The following is a 27395-nucleotide window of genomic DNA, read 5'->3' as shown; positions in this document are numbered from 1 at the left end:
GTCTTATCCCAGTTCTTCGAGGATCAGAAAGCTCATCCTTGAGCTTATTTTTCCCAAAGATTCTCTCTGGCAGAACAAAACTACGCCATTGGGGAACAAGAATTGCTTGCCATAAAACTTGCTTTTGAAGAGTGGAGGTACTTGCTGGAAGGAGCTCAGCACCCAATCTCTGTAACCACAGATCACAAATATCTTTTATCTCTTCAGACCGCCCGATGTTTAAACCCACGGGAAGCCAGGTGGGCACTCTTCTTCTCACGTTTTTTCTTTCAAGCTCAGTTATCGTCCAGGGTCTCTTAATTGGAAAGCAGATGCACTTTCTTGTTCATTGAATTCAGATGAGTCCACAGATCTTCCGGACAGACAATTCATCCTAGATCCTGCCTCCTTTGCTGCAACTCATACTACTTCACTTCCTCCACCGGGAAGAACCTTTGTTGCACCAGAACTCCGAAAAAGACTGCTCACGTGGGCTCATACCTCACCTTGTATGGGTCATGCAGGTAGCCTCAAGACTCTTAAGTTCATCCAACGCTCTTATTGGTGGCCTCATCTGACACAGATGTTTTGGAATTCATGTATGTCTGGCCAAAGTGCGCCCAACATAAAAGTCTAAGAAGATCACCATCTGGTCTTCTTCATCCGCTGTCGGTTCCACAAAGACCCTAGACACACATCTCCATGGATTTTATAACTGACCTGCCTGTCTCTAGAGGACGAAACACCATTTGGGTCATTGTGGACCGATTTTTCCAAGATGGCGCACTTTGTCCCACTCACAGGTCTTCCAACCACTCCACAGCTTTCAAAATTGTTCATATCAGACATCTTCCGGTTACATGGATTTCCACAAGAGAGAGTTTCTAAACGAGTACCTCAATTTGTGGCTTAATTCTGGAGAGCACTGAGTTAAGCCCTTGGAATGAAATTAAGTTTCTCCTCTGCATACCATCCCCAATCAGATGGCCAGACTGAGAGAATGAACCAAGAGTTAGAGACTTTCCTACGACTCTTCATGCCTTCTTCTCAGGACGATTGGCTGGACTATCTTCCATTTGCTGAATTCGCTCATAATAATCTTTACCATTCCGCTACCCATTCCACACCCTTTTATGTGAATTATGGACCTCATACATGTGTTCCTGTTTTTCAGTCTCTTCCAGCTCTCGAAGTACCTGCCACAGAGTTAGAAGGACACAGGCTTTTTTCTTCCAAGGATCAACACTGGTAGTGGCTGCACATTTATCTTCGATCCGTGCACAGGAGCCCGGTTCCAACCACCGCAATCAGGAACACCTTCATTGCAGCTCTAACCCCTGTAACCACAGCCGTCCACTAAACTTGGGGAGGTAGAAGCAACAGGTGCCGTTCCCTCTCAGCCCGGCGTAGACCGGTGTACTCCGGAGTATCAGCTTACAGCCTCCGTTCCCTCTCAGCCCGGCGTAGACCGGTGTACTCCGGAGTATCAGCTTACAGCCTCCGTTTTGAAAGTGCGGAGGTACCGGAGGTGGCGTGGACCATCGGGGACGGCTTGTCGGGGCTCCCTGCACGGCGCAGCATCAGTCATACCCGCTGAGGCTCTGGTGTGTGTCTCTGACGGGACGGCGGGACGACACCAGGGAGCAAGGACAGAACAGGCTCCTGCCCAGCGGAGGTTGTATTTTTCACATAACTTTTTATATACCAGCTGATTACTGCTATGGATTTGTGCTATACGCAATTCTTCCAAAACATACAGCCGTGAGTGACTCTTGTTTAGATCCAATATATAACAGCCATATATTATTATTTGTGTATACTGAGTGAACCCAGCACGGTTTAAAACCTTCCAGGTGTTGCTAATAAATAAGTCACGTGCAAGTAAGATTTATTAATTAGGTTTTTATTTAATTGATTATGAAGTATTAATCTAGTGCACATTCATATTGTTGTGACATTCTCATCATTGTTTTTTACTCCCGGGAGGTAATTGTAATTTACATACATTTTATATAAATAAATGTTTTTTAATTGTCTGATTGTCAAGCGCCACTTGTTATTTATTGGTTAGTTTTCGTTTTAAGGGATTGGCAATTCCCTTTATCAGGAGGCTGCTGACAATCTAAGTGCAGTGCTACTCACCTGAGCGCTTAGTTTTTTTCTACCTGCCACAGAGTTAGCCCTTCAGCAATTCACTAAGATGTGGTGACAAGTTCATGAGGCTTTGCTTAAAACATCCAATAAATACAATTTTTTTGCAGATCGGAAATGGAAGGCTGTCCCTAGTCTCAAAGTGGGGGATCAAGTCTGGATTTCTACCCGAAACTTGGTATCCAGACTCCAGGTCGACAACAAAAAGGTCGACACACCTTAGATCGACGCCAATTGGTCGACACGCCTTAGGTCGACATGGGCAAAATGTCGACAGGAACAAGGTCGACATGGAAAAAGGTCGACATGAGTTTTCCCAATTTTTTTCTTTTTTGGAACCTTTTCATACTTAACGATCCACGTGGACTACGATTGGAATGGTAATCTGTGCCGAGCGAAGTGGAGCGAAGGCACCATGCCCGAAGCATGGCGAGCGAAGCGAGCCATGCGAGGGGACGCGGTGCACTAATTGGGGTTCCCCGTCATTCTACGAAGAAAACGACACCAAAAAAAACATAAAAAACTCATGTCGACCTTTTGTCCATGTCGACCTTGTTCCTGTCGACCTTTTGTCCATGTCGACCTTCTGTCCATGTCGGCCTAAGGTGTGTCAACCAATTGTCGTCGACCTAAGGTGTGTCGACCTTTTTGTTGTCGACCTGGAGTCCCAGACCCCGAAACTTAAGACTAAAATGCCCTTCCAAGAAATTTGCCCACAGATTCATTGGACCATATCCTATTGAAAAAGTATTGAATCCAGTAGCGTACAAGGTTACGTTGCCTCCGTACTTGAAAATCCCAAATGCATTTCATATCTCCTTACTGAAGCCTCTCATACTTGCCCGTTTTCGGGCTGTGCTCCCTAGACCTCCCAAGGTGCAAGCTGCTCAAGGAGAAGAATTTAAAGTTCATAGGATCCTTGACTGTCGTAAAAGATATGGTCGTCTCCAATATCTTATTGATTGGAAGGGATATGGACCAGAGGTAAGGTCCTGGGTTTCTGAAGAGGATGTTCACGCTCCAAGATTAGTCCGGGCCTTTCATACCAAGAACCTAATGAAAGCACAAGGGTGTTCGGAGCCCACCCTAAAAAAGGGGGGGTACTGTCAGGCTCCGGAGCCTTACCTCCGGCGGGTGCTCCGGGGGTTGCCATCCCGTTGGTTGGCTGCGGCGGAAGGGAGCTGCTGGCGGCGGGTCCTCCTGGACGGATGTTCGGCTGCCGAGGGCCGGGGGTCTGGAGAGCCGGGCGCTGCGGCGGGGATCGCTGCGGTAAAGTCCTTTAGTGGTGACCACGGTATAGTGTGTCAGAGACAGTAGCTGGCTAAAGCTGTGGGTTAACAGCTGAGTATGTCTCCTGTGCTGGGGGCAGCCATGTTGGAGACCAGAGCATTACCAATTAAGTTACCATTCTGTGTCCAGCCAATCCTGCGTGTTCTCCCCTTACAAAAGGGAACTGGCTCAGAGGGAGAGTGCCAGTGCTTCAAGTTACCTCCTTGTGAAAGGTTCTCCAGCTCTGTGTTCCCAGGTTACTTCTGGTGCCCTGGTCCTGGTTGCTCTCATCTATCGGTTACCTAAATGCTGCTGCAGTCCTGCTGTCTAAGTCCATCACCCCTCATGGAAGCGCTCGCGGGGTCCCAGGTCGTAGAGGAGCTCCAGGTGCTAACGGTGATTCTCGCAGACGTCTTCATTTCTTCAAAGTCCAAGTTCTTCAGCCTCGTCTTTCAATCACAAATCACAAGTCTTAATTTCTTCTAAGTCCAAGTTCTTCAGCCTCGTCTTTTAATCACAGTCTTCAGTTCCTTTTTACCGGAGTTCTTCAGCTTCACTCTTCAAGTCATGTAACCATAGACTCTAATTCTTCCAGTTTTGTCAATTTCTCTAATATTCGTGTACAGCCTGTTATTCATTAAAACGACAGTTATCTTCCTACGAAGTCCTCCTTTTCTTTACGCCCTCCGGCCAACGTTAACACTTAGTTTGGCCTCCACCCCATGAGGAGGAATTACATTCAACCACCTTGTTTACTCTTCTCACAGGTAGCTATCCCTTCAGCCAAAACTCTGTTGTCGGAACCCCAACTTATGCAGAGCGTGACACAGTGAGAACTGAGTGATAATAAGGAAGAGAAGGACTGGAGGAGAATGAGGTAGCTGTTGACTGGGGAAGAATGAGGAAGCGGTGGACTGGGGAGAGTCCAAGGAAGAGAAGGATAGGGGGAGGAGGAGAAGGACAAAGGGGAGACTGAGGAAGAGTCAGAACTGAAAGAGAATAAGGAAGCAGAAAACTATGGTTTATGAGGAAGAGAAGGACTGAGTGAGAATGAGGAAGAGAAGGATTGAGAATGAGGAAGCGGTGGTCTAGGGAGAGAATGAGGAAACGCTGGACTCGTGGGAGTCCGAGGAGGAGAAGGACAGGGGGGAAACATAGAAACATAGAATTTGACAGCAGATAAGAACCACTTGGCCCATCTAGTCTGCCCATTTTTTTTTTATCCTTTAGGTAATCGCAACCCTTTTTGAACCTTAATTCTTTGTAAGGATATTCATATGCCTATCCCAAGCATGTTTAAATTGCTCTACAGTCTTAGCCTCTACCACCTCTGATGGGAGGCTATTCCACTTATCCACTACCCTTTCTGTGAAATAATTTTTCCTTCAATTTCCCCTGAACCTGCCTCCCTCCAGTTTCAGTGTATGTCCTCGAGTTCTAATACTTCTCTTCCTTTGAAGAATGTTTCCCTCCTGAACTTTGTTAAAACCTTTGGTATATTTGAAAGTTTCTATCATGTCTCCCCTTTCCCTTCTCTCCTCCATACTATACATGTTAAGATCTTTTAGCCTTTCTGGGTAAGTTTTGTGATGTAGGCCATGCACCATTTTTAGTTGCCCTTCTTTGTACACTCTCTAATGTATTTATATCCTTCTGGAGATATGGTCTCCAGAACTGGACACAGTATTCCAGATGAGGCCGCACAATGACCTATACAGTGGCATTATTACTTCTCTTTTCCTGCTACTGACTGGGAGTATGAGTAAGAGAAGGACAAGGGGGAGAATGAGAAAGAGAAAGTCAAGGGTGCGAATGAGGAAGCAAAGAACTCTGGGGAGTATGAGGACGAGAAGGACAAGGGAGAGAATGAGGAAGAGAAGGAATGGGGAAAATAAGTAGGAAGAAGGACAGGGTAGAATGAGGAAACAGGGAACTGGGGTAGTGTGATAGAGAGAAGGACAAAGGGAGAATGGGGAAGTTGAGGACAGGGGGGAGAATGAGGAGGAGAAAGACATGGGGAGAATGAGAAAGCTGAGTTCTGGGGTAGAATGGGGAAGAGAAGTACTGGGGTAGAATGAGGAGAAGTACTGGGGGAGAATGAGAAAGTGTTGGTCTGGAGGAGAAGTACTGGGAGAGAATGAGAAAGTGGAGGTATGGAGGAGAAGTACTGGTAGAGAATGAGAAAGTGGAGGTCTGAAGGAGAAGTACTGGGAGACAATGAGAAAGTGGAGGTCTGGAGGAGAAGTACTGGGAGAGAATGAGAAAGTGGAGGTCTGGAGAAGAAGTACTGGGAGAGAATGAGAAAGTGGAGGAGAAGGACAGGGTAAGAATGAGGAAGAGAAGGCCTGGGAGAATAAGAAAGTGAAGGACTGGTGAATAAGGAATAGAAGGACAGATGAAGAATGAGAAATACCCCTCTCCCTTCAGTGGTATAAGATCCCCACCATAACCCACCCCTTCCTTCCCTTCCCCTTTTTACACATGTGTAGAAAGGTTTTCCTCCATTACACATGGGGGATGCAGCAGGTCTGCACAAATGCATGAGATGCGACTTTGGGGGTCATTCCGAGTTGTTCGCTCGCAAGCTGCTTTTAGCAGCTTTGCACACGCTAAGCCGCCGCCTACTAGGAGTGAATCTTAGCTTATCAAAATTGCGAATGAAAGATTAGCAGAATTGCGAATAGACACTTCTTAGCAGTTTCTGAGTAGCTCCAGACTTACTCGGCATCTGCGATCAGTTCAGTCAGTGTCGTTCCTGGTTTGACGTCACAAACACACCCAGCGTTCGCCCAGACACTCCTCCGTTTCTCCAGCCACTCCCGCGTTTTTCCCAGAAACGGTAGCGTTTTTTCGCACACACCCATAAAACGGACAGTTTCCGCCCAGAAACACCCACTTCCTGTCAATCACATTACGATCACCAGAACGAAGAAAAAACCTTGTAATGCCGTGAGTAAAATACCTAACTGCATAGCAAATTTACTTGGCGCAGTCGCACTGTGGACATTGCGCATGCGCATTAGCGACTAATCGCTCCGTTGCGAGAAAAACATAACGAGCTACCAACTCGGAATGACCCCCTTTGTCAGGTAATGCACTTCTGGCTGCGGTAACATCTCATGCGTTAGTGCCATGCAGATGGTTAAACATGAACATAAAAACATATCTCCCTGAGTGACGAAGAAATCCTCAATCAGCTTCAGTGGAACATTCACAAACAGCCAATCACAGGCAGTTCACTAGCACTGAGGACCGTCATTGTCATAATACACTATCTGCACCTGCCCTATATCACCTGATAATAATACTCCACTCAGGCTACGTTAGATCTTCCAGGTCTCACCTACCTAGGCGTCAGTAGCAGACACACACCTACATGGGCACGTATGCATATGATCACTGTAATGGGCGGGCACAGAGCTATATAAACGCAGGATGCACAGCACCACCTGATGTAGCTCACTCTACATCAAGAACCCACTCTTCCCCACAAGCACAGGCTCTACAAACTTGTACAGTATATTATGTTGGTGTTTGCTGCCACCTGGTGGTTATCACTCACTTCTTTTTTTTCTTTATCATTTTTAGTAAAAAATGTTCCAGAGAATATTGTATCTATATTACAGTGATAGGTTTGAGAAACAGAAAATGTATAAGCTAGTTAAATTCAAGTAAATAAATATTATGGAAAAGCGGTAACTTATCTATGTAGAAAATGACTGCAACTTTGCAAAACTGCTGCAAATGACTAGTAAAGATTGAATAGAAACATAGAATTTGACGGCAGATAAGAACCACTTGGCCCATCTAGTCTGCCCCTTTTTTTTATCCTTTAGGTAATCTCAACCCTTTTTGAACCTTAATTCTTTGTAAGGATATTCATATGCCATGTATGTTTAAATTGCTCTATAGTCTTAGCCTCTACCACCTCTGACGGGAGGCTATTCCACCTATCCACTACCCTTTCTGTGAAGTAATTTTTCCTTAAATTTCCCCTGAACCTGCCTCCCTCCAGTTTCAGTGTATGTCCTCGAGTTCTAATACTTCTCTTCCTTTGAAGAATGTTTCCCTCCTGAACTTTGTTAAAACCTTTGGTGTATTTGAAAGTTTCTATCATGTCTCCCCTTTCCCTTCTCTCCTCCATACTATACATGTTAAGATCTTTTAGCCTTTCCGGGTAAGTTTTGTGATGTAGGCCATGCACCATTTTTAGTTGCCCTTCTTTGTACACTCTCTAATGTATTTATATCCTTCTGGAGATATGGTCTCCAGAACTGGACACAGTATTCCAGATGAGGCCGCACCAATGACCTATACAGTGGCATTATCACTTCTTTTTTCCTGCTACTGATTCCTCTCCCTATGCAACCAAGCATCTGACTTGCCTTTCTCATTGCTTTGTTGCATTGCTTTCCTGCCTTTAAGTCACTTGTAATAGTGACTCCTAAATCCCTTTCCTCTTCAGTAGTTTCCATTATAGTACCCGTGATACTATATTTAGCCTTTGGGTTTTTGAGACCCAAGTGCATGATTTTGCATTTTTTAGCATTAAACTGTAGTTGCCATGTTCTTGACCATTTTTCAAGTCTAGCTAGGTCATCAATCATTTGTTTTACCCCTCCTGGTGTGTCTACCCTGTTGCATATCTTTGTATCATCTGCAAAAAGGCATACTTTCCCTTCAATACCATTTGCAATGTCACCAACAAAGATATTAAAGAGAACTGGTCCAAGTACAGATCCCTGGGGTACTCCACTGGTAACATTTCCCTCCATAGATTGCACTCCATTTACTACAACTGTCTGTTTCCTATCCTGCAACCAGGTTCTTATCCATTTAACTGATTTATAATCCACCCCCACGCTTTCTGTGTGGGACAGTGTCAAATGCCTTACTAAAGTCTAGATATGCTACATCTACAGCTCCCCCTTGATCTATTATTTTCATCACAGAGTCAAAAAAGTCAATAAGATTTGTTTGGCATGATCGCCCACCAGTAAATCCATGCTGTTTTGGAACCTGTAAGTTGTTTGATTTAAGATACACCATGTAAAATGGATGCTAGATAAATGTGTATATATATATTCATATAGCTGGTAGAGGCTGACTTTAGCCAAAGCAGCTTCTACCAAGCAGTACAGCGATGACGCTATAGAAGTAAACTTAAACCCATGTGATTGATTGTGTGACACTGTCTCTCTGTCTCTGTGTTCTAGAATCCGAGTCTGAAGGAGAAGAGAACTGAGCCAGGTGTGCCTGGGACATGTCCTGTATTATCCAGGCAGGCTTTCCTTTAGTATCTGACCGAAAATGATCAGCTAGCAGTTCCCTTTATTTATAGGAAACGTGGTTTTAGTTGGTGCCCTCAGGCCATTGGGTACTTCAGCTGGAACTCTACCTCTGCTCCGTCCAATGTGGTGATAGGCCAGGCCATACATCCAGGAGCCAGTTGGCAAGAGAGACACACAATCTCTATGGACTCCTACATTTAAGTGTTTTTCAAGCACCGAATGAACAAAACTCCAAATTCCTTGTGTACAGTTCTTTAGTTTGTGATCGTAGCGCAATATCTGCTTGTGTATGTGATATGAAATACTTTTATTTCCCTTTTTGAATAAAGGCTTTTTATTTCTAACGGCTTCTGCTTTTTTATATATTGATTATATTGCCTCCTGGAGGTATAGGGTATGTTTCCCGATCTGTGGCAGGAGCACAGGCATATAAATCAGTCATTCTGTCATATTATACGCATATAATATTTCACCTGTGATCCTGGGCGTGATTCAAAGTTTGTTGCACAGGTACTGCATCCACGTAGATTATCGTTAACCTGCAGCTGCGCAATGGCATTGAGAGGTAATAGCCACGGGAGACTTTAATCTTCCTGATGTAAACTGGGAGGTGTCTGTTGCAAGTTCCACCAGAAGTAGGGACATTCTGAATTCCTTGCAGGGAGCATCCTGCAGTTGGTGAGGGTAGCCCACTTGGAAAGACACAATGATAGACTTAATACTTACAAATGGAGACAGAATATCTGACGTAAAAGTGGGTGAAAACCTGGGATCCAGTGATCATCAAGCAGTATGGTTCAGCATAAAGACAGAGACCAACTCATCCAACACACAAACAAAGGTGTTAGATTTTAGGAAGGCTGACTTTGTAGGGATGGGTAAATGTGTAAATGGTTCTTTGGCAGAGTGGAGGAACTTGGAAGGAGTGCAGGAGAGGTAGGAAAATATAAAAAGTGCAATGGTAAAGGCAACAAACCCTTACATCATAAGGGATAAAAAAATACAAGGAAAAGGAAGCCAGTGTGTTATTGTGAAAGAAGTACCAAGTATTGTGAAAGTGAAAAAGATGGCCTTTAGGGAATATAAGCAAATAGGAGCATCTAGTTAAAAGGAGACTAAAGGGACCATTTATCATACAATATTTGCGGCTAAAATGGGTGTTCTAGAGGGCTAGCCACAAATATTACAATATGTACCTCAGCAATGTAAGGAAGAGGGATTACTGCAGGTTTTTATGGGGGATGTGATACTGCCTAATGTATCAATATCTGGAAACCTATGGGCTACACTTCAGGAGAAGTCGTTCTGGCAGAGTTCCCCAGGAACCCTCCGATGGAAATGGCCCCTGTGCACAGCGGTTACGTTGACTGTGCATGCACAGCATCCCCGGCAGCACACTTGGTGCATCGCACAGACAGGCTCCTTTCGGAGCCCCTGTCCCTGCCTGTGCCAGGTGATATATCCACCCAATATGATCGCATTATGCAATGGGATCATGGGTCGATAATAGCGCCCAGGACTGCATTGCATATACGATCATTGGTAAATGGGCCCCTAAGACAGTAATCAGATGTGCAAAGGCACAAGCTGAGGAGAAAATGGTCCAGTCAGTGGGTAAAGAGGGCAAAACTTTTTTTCAGCTATATCAGCGATAGTAGAAAAACAAGGCGGAATAATAAGACTAGAGCCAGAGACTGGGAGTCTTGTTAAGAGACAATGTAACTATATTTAGAAAAATGAAATAAGTACATTTACAGAGGAGAAGGTCCTAACAGAACTCTCAAAGCTGGATAAATGAATGGGCCCACATGTGATAAATCCAAGGATACTAAAAGAGCTTAAAGGGGTGCTAGTAGCACCATTAACAGAATTATTCAACCAGTCACTAGCTACAGGAGCAATTCCTGAGGACTTGAAAAGAGTGAACGTAGTCCCACTGCACAAAAGTGGAAGCAAGGAAGAGGCAAGCAACTACCGACGTGGTAAGCCTTACATCAGTAGTAGGGAAACTGATGTAAACACTCTAAAAAGAAACAGTTGTAGATTATCTCAAATCCAACAATTTACAGGATCCCAAACAGCATGGATTTACTGGGGGGAAGATCATGTCAATCAAATCTTATTGACTTTTTTTGACTGGGTGACTAAAGTAATAGATATAGGGGGGGGGGGGGGGGGTGTCCAGAGATATAGTTTATCTAGACTTTAGTAAAGGTGCCCATACACCTAAAGATTTATCTTCCAATCTGGCTGGTTGGAACAAAAATCTGGTAATGGATGGGAGCAAATGACATTTGAAATGGTCAACTGTCATTTGCTCCCATCCATTACCAGATTTTCGTTCCAACCAGCCAGATTGGAAGATAAATCTTTAGGTGTATGGGCATCTTAAGTCTTTTGAAAATGTCCCACATCGCAGACTGCTAAATAAACTTGAAAGCATGGGATTAGTTACTAAAATGGTTGAATGGATAAGATCTTGGTTGCAGGATAGGAAACATAGAGTTGTAGTAAATGGAGTGCATTCACAGGAGGGATATGTTACCAGTGGAGTACCCCAGGGATATGTACTTGGACCAGTGCTTTTTAATATCTTTATTAGTGACATTGCAAATGGTACTTGCGGGAAAGTATGACTTTTTACAGATGACACAAATTCAACAGGGTAGAAGCACTAGCAGGGGTAAAAAAAATGATTGAGGATCTAGGTAGACTAGAGCAAGCCTGGCCAGCCTGTGGCTCTCCAGCTGTTGTGAAACTACAAATCCCAGCATGCCCTGCCACAGTTTTGTTATTAGGGAATGCTAAAACTGTGTCAGGGCATGCTGGGACTTGTAGTTTCACAACAGCTGGAGAGCCACAGGTTGGCCAGGCCTGGACTAGAGGAATGGTCAAGAGCGTGGCAATTACAGTTTAATGCCCCAAAAAATGCAAAATCGTGCACTTGGGGCTCAAAAATCCTAAGGCTAAATATAGTATTAATGTCACTATACTGGAAACTACTGAGGAGGAAAGGGATCTAGGAGTCACTATTTCAGGTGATATAAAGGCAGGTAAGCAATGTAAGAAAGCAATGAGGAAGGCTAGTCAGATGCTTGGCTGCATTGGGAGAGGAATCAGCAACAGAAAGAAAGAAGTCATAATGCCCCTGTATAGGTCATTGGTACGGCCTCATCTAGAATACCGTGTTCAATTCTGGAGGCCATATCTCCAAAAGGATATTAATACATTAGAGACTGTACAAAGAAGGGCAACTAAAATGGTGCAGGGCCCAGGGTCATCTTTTCGTATGGGCTCAATGGGCTCTTGCCCAAGGGCCCCAGGAGTATAAGTGCCCTAGGCTGATATCTGAGGGTCTCCTCTTTCCAGGGGTACCAGATTTTTGAAAATCGGTCCTGGGGAACCGGAGATACCCGACTTGAAAGTAGCGGTCCCCAACCAAGCCTGTTAATTGCTCTTCCCAGCCAGATATCTCGAGTTCTGTCTGACGTAGAGTTTTCTGAGGTATAATCCAAAAGTTGTGACTCTCCCCTTTCACTGGACACTGGCAGCTTGTCTCTACTATGCCCAGAACCAGAGATATCAGCCTTCCAGCAGCTGGTCCCTGCTCCAGCTCCACACGCCTTTTTATCCCAATCAAAGCTAAGAAATATATTTTAAGGAACTTGAGATATCTGCAGTCAAGCAAGCTGCCCTCCCACCGGAAAATTATAAATATTAAGCCCACTCCACTATCCACCCCTCCCCTACGTATGAAACACCCCCTACCACCCTGGAAGTCATGTACCAGGGCCCCTTCATTCATCCCAATGCCCCCTTCTACAGTTTAGCCCCATCTGTGCAGTGAAGGAGTAATTAGCAGAAATTACCGCTCCAGGTCCTACATGCTGAGCGAAAGATAGAGCACCCCCTACTGCCCACTAGACATCAAAGCTGCCGCTGGTAGCACCCCCCACCCCTACCGCTGGAGGATGGGTAGGGGGCCCAGTGCATTGCTGTGCCCAGGGGCCTTCACTGCTGTTAAGATGGCCCTGGCAGGGCCTACATCACAAAACATACCCAGAAAGACTAGAAGATCTTAACATGTATAGTTTGGAGCAGAGAAGGGAAAGGGGGGACATGATAGAAACTTTCAAATATAAACAGGGCTGCCATCAGAAATTGTGGGGCCTGGGACTAACAAGATAGGAATGAAAATAAAGATATATTCCAAAAATAAAATTTCTATGCAGACACGAAGCCACCCCTCAAGTCTCAAGTCTGTGTATATATGCCCCCAGTTCCAGACACAAAAATGCCCCCACAGTGCATGCAAGATATGCCCTTAGTGCCAGATACATATATGCCCCCACTGCAGATACAGAAATTCCCCAAAGTGCCTGCTAGATATGCCCCCAGTGCGATACACAAATGCCCCCACAGTGCCTGCCAGATATGCCCCCAGTGCCATATACATATATGCCCCCAGTGCCAGATATGCCCCCAGTGCCAGATACTGTACATATATGCCCCCAGTGCCAGATACAGATATGCCCCCTGTGCGATACAGAAATACCCCACAGTGCCTGCCTTAGTGCCAGATATGCCCCCAGTGCCAGATATGTCCCACTCCCCAGTACCAGATATGCCCCCAGACCCCAGTGCCAGATACACATGTCCTCACAGCCCCGGGCCCCCTTCTCACAAAACACACAGTCACAGACAGAGACATACATACTTACCTACAAATCCGTCCTCTCTGCTCTCTCTCAGTCTCTCCCACGCTGTCTGCTGCTGCTGGTCTCCTCCTGTCCCTAGCTCCGCGGCTCCTCTTCACCCGACGCGGCGTGACATCATGACGTAAAGCTGCGTCGCATCAGAATAAAATAAACTTTATTGAGCCAAACCGCAAGCTGTAGCTTGCTGTGATCAGTGGTGGGATATGAAGGGGCAGCATCCGCGAATAGCCACGGCTGGCTGTGTGTGCAGCCCGGGCCCTCCATTCTGTCAGAGTGGCCGGGCCCGGGACAACTGTACACAGGGCACCCCCTTGATGGCGGCCCTGTAAATAAATATAAAATTTCAACTGCGCATTGCTGTACGATTGCAGCCTTTGGCAGCTGATTGTCGAATGACTGCGCATGCGCAAGCAAAAACAGCGACAGAAATTGCGTACAGATCGTGATCGCAATGCAGCCGCTGTTTGACAAGAAGCAGCGTTTCTGGGCGGAAACCTGCTGTTTTCTGGGTGTGTCTGAAAAAACGCAGGAGTGCCCATGCGTTTTTAAGGAGGGCCTCTGACGTCAGCACAGACCACTTCCAGCCTCTTGTGTCGCAAGAATTGTGAATGACCTTGCCTGGCGCAAATAGAAAAAAATCTTCGATGTCCCTTAAATTGCGTATGGTTTTGCAATCAGCCCGCATATTGCGATGCATTCACAATTTCTGCAACGGGTGTTTTTAATCTATTTCTGGGCGGCAACTATATGATCGCAGCAACTCATACTTGCCTACCCTCCCGGAATGGGCAGGAGGCTCCTGAAATTCGGGTGACCCTCCCGGCCCCCCGGAAGAGCAGGCAAGTCTCCCGATTTCAGGGGTCACCCCCTGCCCGGCCGCCCACTTAGCGAGTAAAGTGGGCGGTCCGGGCCGGCGATGACGCTATTCTTGTTGAATCGCGTCATCATAGCCATCATAGATTAGCAGCAGGCATGCACACAGTCTGGGGGGGGGGGGGGGGGGGATGAGGAGCAGCACGCACACAGATGGTGGGGGGGATAGAGTAGCAGACATTTAAAAAGGGGGGGAGTTGGTGAGAGCAGCAGGCACACACACAGACTGGGTAGATGGGGAGAAAAGAGCAGCCCTCGGGTAGAGGGAAGGGGCAGTAGGCAGAAGTTTTGCCTAGGGTGCCGAGAAACCTTGCACCGGCCTTGCATACATCACTCACATTTACAAAAAAAGATAAAAGCTTATCACCACATTTCAGTGGTTATAAAGGTCATCCATACTCTGACACTGGCCAGGTTACCCTCCCAGATGGAATCAGGGTCCTCAAGGGTTTAAGCCTCCTTGTCCAGGTCACGGTCCTCACAGAGCAGGTACACCCAGAAAAATGATCAGTAGCTTAACGCATTTCAGATATTATAATTTGGAAGTTAACAGAAGTATTCACTACTAAGGGGTGTGTTCAATGCTTGTCGGATCCTTCCCGCCGGAAATGACCCCATAAATTTATATTACAGTGTAGCACAAAAGGCAGTAATCTATATATATAAAAGGCAAAAAAGGAGATTGACTCACTGATTGACTCATCACGAAATCTCTTAAACCACAAGGCCTACAATCTTGCAACTTGGCAGGTAGCTTCTCCTTAGGTCCCAGGTGCTTGCTAAGAACCGGTTTTACAAATGTCACTGTCCATCCTCGGAAATTGGAAAAAATGGATGTGTGTGTGTGTGTGTGTGTGTGTGTGTGTGTGTATGTATGTATGTATGTATGTATGTATGTATGTATGTATGTATGTATGTTCCAGCATAACTCGGAATGCCTGCAACAATTTACACCAAACTGGGTACACATATGACTTACAATCTGGGACCAAACACTGGTGCGGTAAGACACCCCTAGCACCCCTAGGGGTGAGGCAGCAGCACAGAGTATTTCAGTAGACAGCATAACTCGGGAATGCCTGGAGCAATTTACACCAAACTTGGTACACATATGATTTACAATCTGGGACCAAACACTGTAGGGGTGGCACAGCAGCACAGAGTATTTCAGGAGACAGCATAAATCCGTAATGCCTGGTGCAATTTACACCAAACTCGTTACACAGATGACTTACACACTGGGCTGCGCAGACATCCCTAGCACCCCTAGGGGTGGGCCAGCAGCACAGACTATAACAGGACATGCATGATATGTCAGTGAGGACAGGGCTGCATGTGACAGTGGCAGTGACATGATGTGAGGAAGGGAATTGTTATTGCTTATTATCAGTTATTTATATAGCGCACACATATTCTGCAGCGCTTTACAGAGAATATTTGGCCATTCACATCAGTCCCTGCCCCAGTGGAGCTTACAGTCTATATTCCCTATCACATGTACACACACATTCACACTAGGGATACTTTTTGTTGGGATCCAATTAACCTAGCAGTATATTTTTGGATTGTGGGAGGAAACCAGAGCACCCAGAGGAAACCCACGCAAGTACAGGGAGAATATACAAACTCAACACAGTTAGGGCCATGGTGGGAATCGAACCCATGACCTCAGTGCTGTGAGGCAGTAATGCTAACCATTACACCATCCGTACTACCCTGAATGGAGGTAGCAGGAAGTCACACACAGAGTTATATAGTGGGAGGAGCAGGGTCCCCAGCAGCACAGAGTATATTAGGAGATGCATGATATGTCAGTGATGACAGGGCTGCATGTGACAGGGCCAGTGCTATGATGTGAGGAGGGGAATGGAGGTAGCACGAACCCACACACTGAGAGTTATATAGTGGAAGTAGCAGGGTCCCACAGCAGCACAGAGTATATCAGGAGATGCATAATGTGCTGCGCTATATAAGAAACTGTAAATAAATCGATAATTTCACAGGAGCGCTGACATGATGTGAGGAGGGGAAAGGAGGCAGCAGGAAGCCACAGACTGAGAGTTGTATAGTAGGAAGAGAAGGGTCTCTTGGGGGACCAAAAAGAGGTCCAGCCACGACACAAAGTGGGTCAGGGAAGCAAGATATGACTATATACTAGATCTCCAACCAACTTAATTAACGAACAACTATAATTCGAATTTACCATCCTTATCCCATAGCGAAGCATGGGTACTCAGCTAGTCTATTATATAAAAGGCAAATACCACTGACTCATCACAAACTCTCCTGAACCGTAAGGACTAGGAACTTGACATTTGGCTAGTAGCTTTCTTTTGTGACATAGGCACCCACTAAGAAGGGATTTTTCAAATTTCCCCCCACAAAGGGGTTAAAAGGGATGAGATGATTATTGGGAATTCCCCCTTCACAAAGGAAAGTTACGACAGCCCACCCAGATAAGGGTATAAAGAAATAAAGAATACATGGTGCAGGTGATAACAAGTCACGGGGGGGGGGGGGCACACAATGCTTTGTTCCCAGACTTCCTTGCCAGTGGCAGTTGCAGAGCAGCCCTTTATTCAAGTAGGGGCGCTACATCAACTGCCACTGCCAGGCACTGTCAAACTTTGCTGGGTATGACTCCCCTATTTGAATAATGGACTGCTCTGCAACAGCCACTGGCAAGGAAATATAGCCTTATGGTTCAGGAGATTTTGTGATGAGTCTGTGGTATTTGCTATATATATATATATATATATATATATATATATATTTATTTCAAATATAAGTACTAAACCAACCTATTTCCAGTCAGGAGAGGATAGTGTCTCAATTATCAGAAGTTAACTCGTCACTTGTACTAAACATTGCCGAACCTCTCATAGAGCAATAGGAGGAAAGGAGAGAGAGATATTTTGACTCTTAAATGCATTAAAGGAAAGCTTGATAGTCAGCAACTGTTTATCTGCTGTGTAAAGGGCACCAACAGCTCTCCCAGTGACCTTAACTGTTGTGCGGAAATATTAAAATTTTTACCTCATAGGAGGAGACCTAAGTAGAGTGAGAAGCTAAGCAAGGAGACCTAGGACCCTTTGGAATAAAGGGGGTCATTCCGAGTTGATTGCTAGCTGCCGTTGTTCGCAGCGCAGCAATTAGGCAAACAATCGGCACTTCTGTGCATGCGTATGGCGCGACATACTTTCACAAAAGCCGATGCAGTTTCACACAAGGTTTAGCGATGCTTTTCAGTCGCACTGCTGATCGGTGAGTGATTGACAGGAATGGGGCATTTCTGGGAGATAACTGACCGTTTTCCGGGAGTGTGCTGAAAAACGCAGGCGTGTCAGATACAAACGCAGGCGTGCCTGGGGAAACGGGGGAGTGGCTGGCCGAACGCAGGGCATGTTTGTGACGTCAAAACAGGAACTAAACAGACTGAAGTGATCGCTAGCTAGGAGTAAGTCTGGTTACTTTCGGTCAACTGCTGACCACAAAGTTCCCACCATTGGTCATAATGGAGCGCATAGGCGCTACATTGTAACACTGCCGTGTGCTGCCTGTCATACAGTAGAGGAGCACACAGCCAATCAGGAGGGTGCCACAATGTGGCGCTCCCTGATTGGCTGATGGAACCCTCTTAGACATAAGTCAGAGGGGGTTTCTGGCATTCGGGGAAAGGGGTCCCATGTGAAAAGCCCCTTTCAGTGCGCGGTCGGGTGTCCGTTTTTTTATTTTGCCAAGTACCTGGATTACAAGAGGAGCCTTCTACACTGGATTTTGTGAGTATAATTTTTTCAACAGGTACACCATGGATTCTACATGGAGAAGAGGACCGACCCTCGTGTGAACATAGGTAAGTATGTGTATATGGAGGTGTGTATGTATGTATTAAAGTTTTACTTTCAAGGTGTGTGTCTTGTGTTTTTATTGGGGTATTTTTTTAGTAGTAGTACTACAGGTACCAGCGGGCCCGGTTTTCCACCGCATGCTGGTACTTGTGGTTCTCCAAGTACCAGCTTGCGGGGGAGGCTTGCTGGGACTTTTAGTACTGCTACTAAAAACAATATTCATTTTTTTACAAAACGGCTATCAGCCTCCCATCCGCAGCCCTTGGATGGGGGGGGGGGGACAGCCTCGGGCTTCACCCCTGGTCCTTGGGTGGCTTGAGGGGGGAACCCCTTGATTGATGGGGTCCCCACTCCTCCAGGGTACCCCGGCCAGGGGTGACTAGTTGGTTATGTAATGCCAGGGCCGCCGGGACCTATATAAAAGTGTCCCCCGGCTGTGGCATTATGTATCTGGCTAGTGGAGCCCGGTGCTAGTTTCAGAAATACGGGGGACCCCTACGCTTTTTGTCCCCCGTATTTTTGGAACCAGGACCAGGCGCAGAGCCCGGTGCTGGTTGTTTAAATATGGGGGAACCCCTATCATTTCCCCCCCCATATTTTTGCAACCAGGACCGGCTCAAAGAGCCCGAGGCTGGATATGCTTAGGAGGGGGGACCCCACGCAATTTTTGGGGGGATTTTAACACTGATTTTATTTTTTAAAAAGGTGCACAATGAAGCCCAGCACGGATCTCTCAGATCCGGCTGAGATTCATTGTATTAAAGTCGGCAGTGTTTTACAAGTCACTCCCGTAAAACACTGCCAAAAAAAACGAATGACATCGACATCGGTAAATCCGAAAATGCAGAATACGGCAGCTTAGTAAATTAGTCGTACTAAATTCAAAAAGTTGCAACTTTACACTTTCGATGTCATTCGTGATTGAACTTTGACCTCAAACGGGAAAATACGAATTTTAGTAAATATACCCCAATGTATCCGTGTGGTTGACATCAGCTGCTGTGTCTCGTAATAGTAGGGTAGATGTATAACCTTCTAATGAAATGTATGGGTTATTACCCACTTGCTCACTAATTATTGCTGTTATAATCAATCACAGCATTTAGTTATACCGTTACCTCACAAAATCTAATAGAGTCGCACATAGAAAACATTGGATCATGTCCATGTATGTTTGTGCACGCATAAAAACTTTGTTCCGTTCTAACCAGCACGGTTCCTGTTATTATTAAACAGGTTATAACAGCCTTGTACCTCCTTATTTCTGTACCATTACTATTGTTTGTAAGTCATAGCATGTCAGATGTAAATATGTAAATACGTTAGCATGGGTAAAGTTTGAACTGAACATTAGATTAGATTTTGTGAGGTAACGGTATAACTAAATGCTGTGATTGATCATAACAGCAATAATTAGTGAGCAAGTGGGTAATAACCCATACATTTCATTAGAAGGTATACATCTTCCCTACTATTACGAGACACAGCAGCTGATGTCAACCACACGGATACATTGTTCTCTTTATTGTGCAACTGAATTATGAACTTCGATGCACTGTTGCACCCAGTGTGAAAATTGCTACAGCATAACAGTCAGATATTGAGCCGATGCAAACTGTTACTTTCACTCTAGTCCCTCCCGAACAGCTCTTGTGGTATGGACAAGAGATTCTGAGGTTTCAGTCCCTTCATCCTAGTTACACTATATCCACTAGACCAGCGGTGGCCAACCCGCGGCTCTCGAGCCGCATGCAGCTCTTTCATCCTCCGCATGCGGCTCGATCCGCTCCCGGCCACCGCTGCCCGACACACAGCAACTTATAAGGCTTAGAAGTTGCTGTGTGTTAATTTAAGGTCTCTCTGGCATGCGAGGAGAGGGGAGGAGAGCGCAGCACGCGCCTCTCCTGCCCCTCTGACTCCTGCTGTGTCTATCTTCTTTTCGGTGCCTGCCCATGAGCCAATTAGAGCTTGCGGTCCAGCAGCTAAGCTCCTGATTGACTGTTGGACCGCAAGCTCTGATTGGCTCACGGGCCGGCGCTGAATTGAAGATAATAATAATAATAATAATAATAATAAATAAGATTTTAAACCTACCGGTAAATCTTTTTCTCCTAGTCCGTAGAGGATGCTGGGGACTCCGTAAGGACCATGGGGTATAGACGGGCTCCGCAGGAGACATGGGCACTCTAAGACTTTAGATGGGTGTGAACTGGCTCCTCCCTCTATGCCCCTCCTCCAGACCTCAGTTATAGAACTGTGCCCAGAGGAGACGGACAGTACGAGGAAAGGATTTTTGTTAATCTAAGGGCGAGACACATACCAGCCCACACCATACACACCGTACAACATGGTATATACTAAACCAGTTAACAGCATGAACAAAACAGCATCAGCCAGAGACTGATCTCAACTGTAACATAACCCTTATGTAAGCAACAACTACATACAAGCCTTGCAGAAATTGTCCGCACTGGGACGGGCGCCCAGCATCCTCTACGGACTAGGAGAAAAAGATTTACCGGTAGGTTTAAAATCTTATTTTCTCTTACGTCCTAGAGGATGCTGGGGACTCCGTAAGGACCATGGGGATTATACCAAAGCTCCAGACCGGGCGGGAGAGTGCGGATGACTCTGCAGCACCGAGTGAGCAAACATGAGGTCCTCATTAGCCAGGGTATCAAACTTGTAAAGTTTTGCTAAAGTGTTTGAACCCGACCAAGTAGATGCTCGGCAAAGCTGAAATGCCGAGACGCCTCGGGCAGCCGCCCAAGAAGCGCCCACCTTCCTAGTGGAATGGGCCTTTACCGAATTTGGTAACGGCAATCCAGCCGTAGAATGAGCCTGCTGAATCGTGTTACAGATCCAGCGAGCAATAGTCTGCTTAGAAGTAGGAGCGCCAACCTTGTTGGCTGCATACAGGACAAACAGTGCCTCTGTTTTCCTAACCCGAGCCGTCCTGGCTACATACATTTTTAAGGCCCTGACTACATCAAGGGACTTGGAATCCTCCAAGTCACCCGTAGCCACCGGCACTACAATAGGTTGGTTCATATGAAACGACGAAACCACTTTAGGCAGAAATTGAGGCGAGTCCTTAACTCTGTTCGATCCACATGGAAAATCAGATAGGGGCTCTTGTGAGACAAAGCCGCCAATTCGGACACCCGCCTCACAGATGCCAAGGAGAACAACATGACCACCTTCCAAGTGAGAAATTTTAATTCCACTGTTTGAAGCGGTTTAAACCAGTGTGATTTAAGGAACTGTAACACCACGTTAAGGTCCCACGGTGCCACCGGAGGCACAAAAGGAGGCTGGATGTGCAGCACTCCCTTTACAAAAGTCTGGACTTCTGGGAGAGAAGCCAATTCCTTCTGAAAGAATATAGATAAGGCCGAAATCTGCACCTTAATGGAGCCTAACTTTAGGCCCATATCCATTCTTGTCTGTAGAAAATGGAGAAAACGACCCAGCTGAAAATCTTCCGTAGGAGCATTCTTGGCTTCACACCAAGATACATATTTCCTCCAGACACAGTGATAATGCTTCGCCGTTACCTCCTTCCTAGCTTTGATTAGAGTAGGGATGACTTCCCCCGGAATACCTTTCCTAGCTAGGATTTGGTGTTCAACCGCCATGCCGTCAAACGTAACCGCGGTAAGTCTTGGAACACACAAGGCCCCTGTTGCAACAGGTCCTCCCTGGGAGGAAGAGGCCACGGATCTTCTGTGATCATTTCCTGAAGATCTGAATACCAGGCCCTTCGAGGCCAATCTGGAACAATGAGTATTGTCTGCACTCTTGTTCGTCTTATGATTCTCAGTATTCTTGAGATAATTGGAAGTGGAGGGAACACATAGACCGACTGAAACACCCACGGTGTCCCCAGGGCGTCCACCGCCACTGCCTGAGGGTCCCTCGACCTGGAACAATACGTCCGAAGCTTTCTGTTGAGGCGTGACACCATCATGTCTATTTGAGGAAGTCCCCAATGACTTGTTACCTCTGCAAAGACCTCTTGATGAAGTCCCCACTCTCCTGGATGGAGATCGTGTCTGCTGAGGAAGTCTGCTTCCCAGTTGTCTACTCCCGGAATGAAGACCGCTGACAGAGCGCTTACATGATTTTCCGCCCAGCGAAGAATCCTGGTGGCTTCTGCCATTGCTGCTCTGCTCCTTGTCCCGCCCTGGCGGTTTACATGCGCCACGGCTGTGACGTTGTCTGATTGGATCAGAACGGGTAGGTTGCGAAGAAGATTCTCCGCCTGTTGCAGGCCGTTGTATATTGCCCTTAATTCCAGCACATTGATGTGCAGACAAGCCTCCTGGCTTGACCATATTCCCTGAAATTTTTTTCCTTGTGTGACTGCTCCCCATCCTCGGAGGCTTGCGTCCGTGATCAAAGAACCCAATCTTGAATGCTGAACCTGCGACCCTCTAGAAGGTGAGCACTCTGGAGCCACCACAGGAGAGAGACCCTGGCCCTGGGGGACAGGCTTATCCTCCGATGCATCTGTAGATGGGACCCTGACCACTTGTCCAGACGGTCCCACTGAAAAGTTCTCGCATGGAACCTGCCGAACGGAATGGCCTTGTAGGCCGCCACCATCTTTCCTAATACTCGAGTGCATTGATGAACTGACACTCTTTTTTGTTTCAGCAGGTACTTGACCATGTTCTGGAGTTCCTAGGCTTTTTCCATTGGGAGAAAAACCCTCTTTTTTTCCGTGTCCAGAACCATGCTCAAAAATGACAGCCGAGTTGTCGGAACCAACTGCGAGAGAGACACGCTTTTTAGTAACTGATCTCTTGATCTTGCCTTTATCAGGAGATCGTCCAAGTATGGGATAATTGTGACCCCCTGCTTGCGCAGGAGCACCATCATTTCCACCATTACCTTGGTGAAAATCCGCGGGGCCATGGAAAGCCCAAACGGCAACGTCTGAAGCTGATAATGACAATCCTGTACAGCGAATCTCAGGTACGCCTGATGAGGGGGATATATGGGGACATGCAGGTATGCATCCTTTATGTCTAGCGACACCATAAAATCTCCCCCTTCCAGGCTGGAGATCACTGCCCGGAGAGATTCCATCTTGAATTTGAACCTTTTCAAATATAGGTTCAGGGATTTTAGATTCAGAATTGGTCTGACCGAGCCATCCGGCTTCGGGACCACAAATAGGGTTGAATAAAACCCTTTCCCCTGTTGTACTAGGGAAACCTTGATAATCACCAGCTGTTGACACAGCTTTTGTATGGCAGCTGAAACTATTTCCCTCTCTGGGGGAGAAGCTGGCAAGGCCGATTTGAAAAATCGGTGTGGAGGCACATCTTCGAACTCCAGTTTGTAGCCTTAGGATACAATATCGACCACCCAAGGATCCAAATCCGACTGAACCCAGACTTGGCTGAAGAGTCGAAGACGTGCCCCCACCGGTGCGGACTCCCGTAGTGGAGCCCCAGCGTCATGCGGGGGATTTTGTAGAGGCCGGGGAGGATTTTTGTTCCTGGGAACTAGCCGTAGCTGGTGTTCTTTTCCCTCTACCTCTACCTCTGGCGAGGAAGGAAGAGCCCCGCCCCTTTCTAAACTTATGCGACCGAAAGGACTGCATCTGGTATTGAGGTGTTTTCTTTTGCTGTGGGGGAACATAAGGCAAAAAAGAAGATTTACCCACGGTAGCTGTGAAAACCAGGTCCGTGAGGCCCTCCCCAAATAAAACTTCACCTTTGTAAGGCAAAGCCTCCATATGTCTCTTTGAATCAGCATCACCTGTCCATTGACGGGTCCTTCTAGCAGAAACTGCCATGGCATTGGCATTGGCTCTTGAACCCAACAGCCCAATATCTCTCGCAGCCTCTCTCATATATAACGCTGCGTCCTTAATGTGACCCAAGGTCAACAAAATACTATCTTTATCTAGGGTGTCTATGTCAGATGACAAGTTATCTGCCCACGCTGCATTGCGCTACCCACCCATGCCGACGCTACTGCAGGTCTGAGCAGGGCTCCCGTAGTCGCATAAATTGATTTTAAGGTAGTTTCCTGTCTGCGATCCGCAGGATCCTTTAGGGCCGCCGTGTCCGGGGACGGTAGTGCAACCTTTTTGGACAAGCGCGTGGGCGAGGATTCCCACCGTAACCTGTCCTTTGAGGGGAAAGGATACGCCATAATAATTCTCTTGGGAACCTGCAGTCTCTTGTCAGGAGTTTCCCAAGCCTTTTCAAATAAAGCGTTCAGCTCATGAGATGGGGGAAACGTTACCTCAGGTTTCTTTTCCTTAAACATGCAGACCCTCGTGTCAGGGACAGAGGGGTCCTCTGTGATATGCAAAACATCTTTTATTGCAATAATCATATATTGAATACTCTTGGGTGCAACCTTGCATCATCATAGTCGACACTGGAGTCAGAATCCGTGTCGGTATTAGTGTCTGCTACCTGGGAAAAGGGACGTTTATGGGACCCTGAAGGGTGTTGTGACACAGTCAAAGCCATGGATTGACTCCCTGCTTTGTCCTTGGACTCTGCTTTGTCCAATCTCTTATGCAGGGCCGTTTCTAGCCAATTTGGCTCCCAGTGCGAGATTTAAAAATGCGCCCCCCCCCCATAGATATAAAGAGGAAAAACATGCGCGCGCCAAAGGCGTGCGCTCCCGACAAGGGTGTGTGGCCTCGTTAAAATGGGCGTGGCTTTGTTAAGATGGGCGTGGCCTCATCTGATCTCATCATCACAGCCACCACAGGATAAAAAAAAAAGTCCTCATTTTACACATTACAGCAGGCACGTGTCCCCATTTTACACAGTACGTAGGCAAGTGTCCCCACATTACGCAGGCAAGACTCCCCATTTTACATAGTACGGCAGGCACGTTCCCCATTTTACACATTGCGGCAGGCACGTTCCCCCATTTCACACATTACGGCAGGCAAGTGTCCCCATTTTACACATTACGCAGGCAAGTGTCCCCATTTTACACAGTACGGCAGGCAAGTGTCCCCATTTTACACATTACGGCAGGCAAGTGTCCCCATTTTACACATTACGCAGGCAAGTGTCCCCATTTTACACAGTACGGCAGGCAAATGTCCCCATTTTACACATTGCGGCAGGCCCGTGTCCCCATTTTACACATTGCGGCAGGCACGTGTCCCCATTTTACACATTGCGGCAGGCCCGTGTCCCCATTTTACACATTGCGGCAGGCACGTGTCCCCATTTTACACATTGCGGCAGGCCCGTGTCCCCATTTTACACATTGCGGCAGGCCCGTGTCCCCATTTTACACATTGCGGCAGGCACGTGTCCCCATTTTACACATTGCGGCAGGCAGGTGTCCGCATTTCACACATTGCGGCAGGCACGTGTCCCCATATTACACAGTACGCAGGCACGTGCCCCCATTTTACACATTGCGGCAGGCAGGTGTCCCCATTTCACACATTGCGGCAGGCACGTGCCTCCATTTTACACATTGCGGTAGGAAAGTGTCCCCATTCTATGCAGTACGGCAGGCACGTGTCAAGTGGGGGGGGGGGGGGGAGGAAGGGAGAGGGAGGGGGGAGAGAGATGATCAACTTACATGTCAAGAAGATCTTCCCGCTGCTTGCGCCGGCCGCCGGCGCCTCCTCTCAACAGCTTGGCTGAGTTGGCTTCCCCTCCTCCCTTTTCCCCGAGTACTCCTGCTCGGGGGGCGGAGTTTTGCGAATTGACGCGGTTGCGTCATTTCCTGCGAAACTCCGCCCCCTGAGCAGGAGTACTTGGGAAAAGGGAGGAGGGGGGAATCTGGGACCCGTAAAGTGCCGCGGCGGGCGCCCTGTGCGGTTGCACGGCACGCCCGCCGCAAGAAACGGCACTGCTCTTATGTAATAAAGTCACATTAGCATTTAAAACATTCCACATGTCCAACCAATCAGGTGTCGGCTGTGCCGACAGAGACACCACCACCATCTGCTCTGCATCCTCCCTAGATGAGCCTTCCGCTTCAGACATGTCGACACACACGTACTGACACCCCCACACACACTGGGATATCTGAATATGGGGACAGACCCAGAATAAGGCCCTTTGGAGAGACAGAGAGAGAGAGTATGCCAGCACACACCCAGCACCACTAGATACTGAAACAAAGTCCCAGCATGTAAAGCGGTTTATATACACAATTTAGCACCAAATAAATGTGGCCCCCCCCCCCTCGTTTTTGCCCCCTGTTACTTGTTCAGCAGGGGAGAGTCCGGGAGCAGCTTCTCTGCAGCTTGCTGTGGAGAAAATGGCGCTGGTTAGTGCTGGAGGATCAATCTCCGCCCCCTCTTTTTCTTTATACTGGCAGGGGATTTATTGTATACTGCCTCTGCAGTATCTATATATCTGTGCCAGACTTATTTTGAGGTAAAAATTGCTGCCCAGGGCGCCCCCCCTGCGCCCTGCACCCTTGCTGTGCCTGTGTGTGTGTGAGGGAGCAATGGCGCGCAGTGCGACCGCTGCGCGGTACCTCATGAAGATCTGAAGTCGTCTGCCGCCTTTGAAGTCTTCTTGCTTCCTATACTTACCTGGCTTCTATCTTCCGGCTCTGTGAGGACGGCGGCGCGGCTCCGGGACGAACAGCGAGGACGACACCTGTGTTCCGACCCTCTGGAGCTAATGGTGTCCAGTAGCCTAAGAAGCAGAGCCTATCAGTAAAGTAGGTCTGCTTCTCTCCCCTCAGTCCCACGAAGCAGGGAGCCTGCTGCCAACAGTGCTCCCTGAAAATAAAAAACCTAACAAAAGTCTTTTCAGAGAAACTCAGTAGAGCTCCCCTGCAGCGCATCCAGTCTCCTCTGGGCACAAGATCTAACTGAGGTCTGGAGGAGGGGCATAGAGGGAGGAGCCAGTTCACACCCATCTAAAGTCTTAGAGTGCCCATGTCTCCTGCGGAGCCCGTCTATACCCTATGGTCCTTACGGAGTCCCCAGCATCCTCTAGGACGTAAGAGAAATAATAATTTTATTTATATAGCGCTCTTTCTCCAATAGGACTCAAGGTGCTTATTACTGCCGCCGTAGTCAGAGGAACAGGAGAGTCGCGCGCTGCGGTCTCCTCCCCTCCCCTCATGGCAGCAGCACAACAGTGAGCAGCACTTGGGGGGGGCACTGTGGGGACATGTGGATCTGCACTGGGGGCATAGCTGGCACTGTGGGGACATGTGGATCTGCACTGGGGGCATAGCTGGCACTGTGGGGGCATGTGTATCTGCTGTGGGGGCATGTGTATCTGCACTGGGGGCATATC

At 47.2% G+C, this 27395-nt stretch overlaps 1 protein-coding gene across 4 annotated transcripts in view; it reads left to right on the top strand.

The window, feature by feature from the left end:
- Window positions 1-9034, top strand: part of BZW2 (basic leucine zipper and W2 domains 2) — a 207138-nt gene extending 198104 nt beyond the window's left edge. For all 4 annotated transcript variants that reach the window (XM_063924410.1, XM_063924407.1, XM_063924408.1 and 1 more), the window contains exon 12: window positions 8616-9034. In XM_063924410.1, coding sequence (XP_063780480.1) covers window positions 8616-8644 — 29 coding nt within the window. In that variant the 3' untranslated portion in view covers window positions 8645-9034. The remainder of the gene's footprint in view (window positions 1-8615) is intronic.
- Window positions 9035-27395: the final 18361 nt, after the last annotated feature.

Source organism: Pseudophryne corroboree, chromosome 5 (genome assembly GCF_028390025.1).
Source record: "Pseudophryne corroboree isolate aPseCor3 chromosome 5, aPseCor3.hap2, whole genome shotgun sequence".
NCBI classification, from domain to species: Eukaryota; Metazoa; Chordata; class Amphibia; order Anura; family Myobatrachidae; genus Pseudophryne; species Pseudophryne corroboree.
This window is presented reverse-complemented; position numbering and strand designations above follow the sequence as displayed.